At 34.3% G+C, this 5,763-nt stretch overlaps 1 protein-coding gene across 1 annotated transcript in view; it reads right to left on the bottom strand.

Annotated features, from left to right (window-relative positions):
• LOC107700997 (coiled-coil domain-containing protein 24-like) overlaps window positions 1-5,763 on the bottom strand; it is a 23,776-nt gene that overhangs the window by 11,125 nt on the left and 6,888 nt on the right. The window contains exons 4-6 of the mRNA XM_016502884.1: window positions 4,509-4,661; window positions 4,304-4,408; window positions 123-177 (exon numbers count right to left, since the gene is read on the bottom strand). Coding sequence (XP_016358370.1) covers window positions 123-177; window positions 4,304-4,408; window positions 4,509-4,661 — 313 coding nt within the window. The remainder of the gene's footprint in view (window positions 1-122; window positions 178-4,303; window positions 4,409-4,508; window positions 4,662-5,763) is intronic.

Here is a 5,763-nt window from a genome sequence, read left to right as displayed (position 1 = left end):
TTTTTTTTTGTTTTTTTTTTTTTTTTTTTTTTTAATAAATTCCTCCACCCTCCTGATGCAGATTCAAAACATGTTATTAAATTCAATCAAAACCAGCGTTTATTGGCAAAATGAGTCCTTACCTGCAGGACCTGCACGTCTCTTTTCAGTGCTTCAGATTCTTCGGTTATGACTGACCTGTCAATCAAACAAGACCTTATTTTGTAAAGGATCAAGTCTATATATGTAATCTAAATCAATTTTCTTTTAAGGCCAAGGAATCTTACATATGTCGGGGTCTGGTATTCATTTGCTCACAATGAGGTCTTTTGTTCTGATGGAGGGATAGATTGGACTGCTCGCTTCAGTTCCCCTCCCTCCATCTAAATACCCTGCTGCCCCGCTGAGCAGGACGTACTGTTTGCATACCTCTTGGCTGGGTGGAGGACTACACATGCCTGGCAGAGAAGGAGAGGATGGGAGGTAGGGAAGAGAGAGTGGTAAGGGGTTGAGCGAGGGGTCTGAAGGGTAGAAGGGAAGAGCTCTGGAAGGCTGGACTGAAAGAGATGGGCTTAAGGAGAGAGTGAGAGAGGAACTTCAAGAGGGTCCCTTCCCTTATAAGATTTACTGAGGGAGTATGAGATGGTTGTATTAGTAATTAAAAGCACATGGTATTTGCATGGCATTTAAAATAAATAAATAAATGAATGAATGAATAAACAAACAAAAATAAATAAATAAATAAATAAATAAAAATAATCAATATTATTTAATATTTATTTAATTATTTTATAAAAAATAATAAATACATTTAAACTGTTAGTTTATATAAATAGAATGAATAAAATAACATTATTTGATATTATTTTAAATTTTAAAATAAAACTTTATTACATAAAATAATAAATATATTATAACCTCATAAAAAATGATTTAACTAATTAATGAACTGTTTGATTAATTTAAAATGAATTCATTTTTTAGCCAATTTATATTTGTCTACAAAATTAAATGCAAGCATTTAAGCCTAGGATTTCAGATGAAAAGCTTTTTAAGATCAAGAGAAACCAGTTCAGTCAAGTGTGTCCAAACATTTGACTATGTATGAGCTTACAAACAACTCAAAATCAAAATGTAGACGCCGATTTAGAACCAGAAGTAGGTAATATAATACTAGATGAAGGTGTGTGTGAGCATAAGCAATCTTGGAAAGAGGCAAAAGTGAGGCAGTCCAACATATGAAGCACTGTGAAAGACAAACTAAAATCAAAAAAATAATAAAAATAAAAATATATATATATATATATATATATATCGAACAAACAAAAAAAGCCATACTTTTAAGTGGTACTAAATATAAGTTACAAATAATTTTGTTTAATAATGGCAACCATAAACACCTATCTACAGTCTATGCCATTAAGGACTGCCAAGAAATCGGGGACTGCTTCTCATTTAAATACTTCATACAAAACATGACATCTTGAATTACCCTTAAACAAGTTAAATGAGTAAAAAGAGTTTTAATTTAACCTGGACTCTGTACCATGAACTTTTTTCCAGATAAGTGGACAACAGGATCAAACTGCAAACGGACAATCTTGCTGGCTAAAAAGTCATTACATTATGTACATGGCCTCAGGTGTAAACAAATGATTCCATTATCTGCTTGATAAAAAAGTAATTGCGTTTTTTGTATGAATGGAATTGTGTTGTTCATAGTTTTCATAATACGCTCAAAGCAATCCTCAGTTATAATAGCATGTACTCACACACTGGGTGACTTCCATTTGAAAGTGAGCATCACTTGGGCAGAGCACTTGAAGTGAGCTCTCTGAAGGGTGCAGTGCATATAACTGTCCAGACGGATTGATTTGCGTCAAATATACACAATCCAATCGTTCAAAAGTTTGACGTCAGCATAAAAATAAATAAATAAAAAATAAGGTAACACTTTATTTTACTAACTATAAATAACTTTGCAACTACCATTGCTTTGTCAACTACCAGTCATTCATTAGACAAATTATTATTGTCTGCTCAATATCGGCAAACACTTTATTTTGATGGCACCCTAACAGACATTCTACTGACTATAAGTAACTTTGCAAGTACACGTCAATTTATTCTACTAACCCTAACCAGCCTGGTCTCATGTTTATACGCAGGTATTAATACGTAACATTTACAAGCACAAAACTCATAAGGATTCATTTTTAGGTGTCGTCAATACGTCAGTTTTGTAGTTTAAATGCTGAAAACACATCAGTATTTGTACGTTTAGAGGCTGAAAATACGTCAGTATTGTACGTTTTATAGCCTGTAAAAACGTAAGTAAATGTACGTTTTATAGAACCACATTTTACGTAAAATACATACAAATTATCATGAGATCACGTTGCCCTAACCTAACAGTCTACTAATACTCTAATGAGAGTTGGCATGTAGTTGCAAAGTTACTAACAGTAATTACAGTTTCCATAAAAATATTAAGCAGCACAACTGTTTTCATCATTGATAATAATAATAAATGTTTCTTGAGGACCAAATTAGCATATTAGAATGATTTCTGAAACTGAAGACTGAAGTAATGGCTGCTGAAAAATCAGCTTTACCATGACAGGAATAAATTACATTTTAAATAGGGCTGTCAATAGATAAAAAATTTTAATCTAATTAATCACACCCTTTTTCTGTGATTAATCGCACACTTCATGAAATTAAGCATAGACCATTTATCTTGTTTCAAATGTTTATTTTGTCATAATTTGCTATATCCAGCAAAGTAAACCAAAAGATTGAAGGGTGATTCTCAAAAATCTGTATTTTCTGCAAGCTTTTTTCAAGATAAATTTAGACGTCTTTCCAAAAAAGGACACTTAGAAACTCCAAAACGACACCAAAGAACCAAATGATATAACAAGGAGCCCATATAAGCACATATGAAAGAAAAAATAAATCAGAATTTTATAGTATGTTTACAGTGCAACAGCAAAGAGCTTTTTTACATTTTTTTTTACAGAGAAGTCAAGTTGCGATACCGAACAGGACCACATGGAGATGCCAAAAACCCGTAAACCAACCGCCTGCTGACTGCATTTATCTAATACCGTACATGGATCCATTCAGAATAACTAAACACAGCAACATAAACATGACAAATCAAAACATTATCGTGAATGTGTGTGGAAACAACGTGAATGTACGGAAATGTCTGTGCTGCGCATAAATACAATGTCTGATCAGTGCGTCAAGAGCACTCATACACGTATGTTATTATAACGGACTCATGTGTGCTTACTGTACGACTCCTGTACGCCACCGCAATCGCCTTAACCGTGATTCCAGTCTTCATCTATCAAAACTTTACTAGAGAGACACTGGTTATCCAGTAGTTTGCGTCTCATCTGGCCATACAGCAGTGGGATGTGTTGACAATCTGTCTGTACTTCACACAAGCGCGCGACATGAGAGGGCTCGCGCTCTTCAGAGACAATCACAGAATATGACAGATCTTGTGTTTTAAAGCCAAACACACTAGAATGAATAATTCACTGAAAATGCAACGTGAGTCTCTGCTCTGCAATCTCTGATGTAATCAGCCTGGTTTCCTTCATATTAGCGCTGTTTTGGACGGATTGTTTGAATGCATTCTCTTACTGGATCATTGGACTGAAATCTTTCCTGGAGTTTAGCAGCTTAAAATGATCTGATCGCAAGCAGAGAAGCAAAATTGGGTTAAAGGGTTAGAATAGAAATTGTGCTACAGTAATTTTGCGTTAATTGCGTTAAATTATTTTAACGCGTTAAGGATTGTAAAATGAATCGCATGCGTTAACACATTAACGCGGACAGCCCTAATTTTTAAATATATTAAAATAGAAAAGAGTTGTTTTTACTGTATTTTTAACCAAAGAAATGCAGCCTTAGTGAACAGACTTCTTTCAAAGACATTTTAAAAAACTTGCCGACCCCAAACTTTTGAATGGCAGTCTTTAAAATGTATTTTGTAAGTATGACTTTTTTAAAAATGATTTTAAAGGCTTTTGTGTTTGCCACTTGGTAAAAATAAAGATAAAAATGTAAATATGTAAGGAATATTTCCCGCTGATAAAGTCTGAGTAACTGATCACTTTAAAATAAGATAAGTACATTTTTTATATAAACCGTGAGGATGCACCACCAAAGACAACAAGATAGCAAAATCACTTCCTTGAAGTGACTACTTCGTACTTTCATGTAAAGTGACATGTGTCCCCCCAGTTCCCTTCAAGAGTGCAAAAATGGAGTTCACTCACTGACTAAAGAGACCACATGCCCTCACCTGAGATGAGTCACAACCTCATCTATATGGGTGATGTTTAACTTGTGTCTTAAGGACTTGATTTCTTCTTCACAGCTGGAGTGAGACGAGAGGCTGGAGACAGATCTGGAAAAAAAAGTATTATTTAATACTTACTAACCCAATCAATATTGTAAATATTATTCATGTAGAATTACACTCACAGATATATATTTCTGAAACCGACCTGCTGCCAATCTCACTCAGACTTGATGGGAGTCTGGAGGGTGATTTCATTTCACACCAGCTGCCTGGACTCTCCTGTCTCTGTGTGCTACTGCTGCCCAGTGCGTAACTCACCACACTAGGATTGTACTGGGCCATGACCTCCTCTTCATCCCTGAGACACATTTACTGACAGTGAGAATGGCAGAATGGTGAAGGTAGACAGTGCTAGCACAGTTTCACTGTGATCATCTACCATGGTGACTCCTAACCAGGGGTATTTTGCCTTGTTAAACCTATAAAACAGAAACTTTGACGTAATTGGATTTCATTTATAAATAAATGTACTGTTAGGTCTTTCTCAAGAGACGCGTGAAAGGCAAAATAGCTCAGGTGTCTCATTAAATAGAGAAGCTATTTGGAGAGTCACTTTCTTCACAGTATGTTTTTTTAAGAGTGCACTAAAACTGAACAAAGATGCTGAATTATAGCCAGAATAATATCAATTAAGAGGAACACATTTCTGGTTTGGTGTCAATGATCGGGTACTTAAGCCTTATTGATGGAACTACAAGGGTCCCTGTAGCTATATGTGCCTTCAACACATAAAGTTGGGACACACTGATTTAGCATGCTGGTTTTACTTACTTCAAAGAGTTCAGAATTTCTTGGAAGACACAACATTATTTATTCAAGACCCCATAGGTCAATTCAAAACACAGCTGTTGTTGTACAGTGGAGAAAATCAGGCAATTAATACCACGTAATAAACTTTGGCCTCTGGCACTTAAAAAGAACTGCACTACAATAAATAGAACAAGTGAAAGTACTCTATTATAAGAAAATAGTTTTGGGTAAAATGCCTAAAGGAATAATAGATGAAGACAAATACACTATTCTTTGAAGTTTGGGTTGCTATTTGATCAAAAACACAGTAAAAACTGCAACACTGTGAAATAGTATTACAATTTTAAATAACTGTTTTCTGTTTTATCATTCTAATCATTCTAATATGCTGGTTTGGTCCTCAAGAAATATTTCGTATTATCAATGTTGAAAACAGTTGTGCTTTTTAAAACATTTGATATTTTGTGAACAGCATTTATAAGAATTTCTTCTAATAAATGTATTAGTTGTCTCATTTGATCAATTTAATGTGTCTTTGCTAAATAATATGAAATTAAATTATTTAGACTTATTATTGTACAGATTCTTGCTTTGGCTAGAGTATTTATGAACTGATATATACATGCATGTTAGCATTGTGTGTGTGTGTG

This window comes from Sinocyclocheilus anshuiensis, unplaced genomic scaffold (assembly GCF_001515605.1).
Source record: "Sinocyclocheilus anshuiensis isolate Anshui unplaced genomic scaffold, SAMN03320099.WGS_v1.1 scaffold1143, whole genome shotgun sequence".
In the NCBI taxonomy this organism is placed as follows: Eukaryota; Metazoa; Chordata; class Actinopteri; order Cypriniformes; family Cyprinidae; genus Sinocyclocheilus; species Sinocyclocheilus anshuiensis.
Note: the sequence above shows the minus strand (reverse complement) of the source record. Positions and strands in the feature narration are given on the sequence as shown.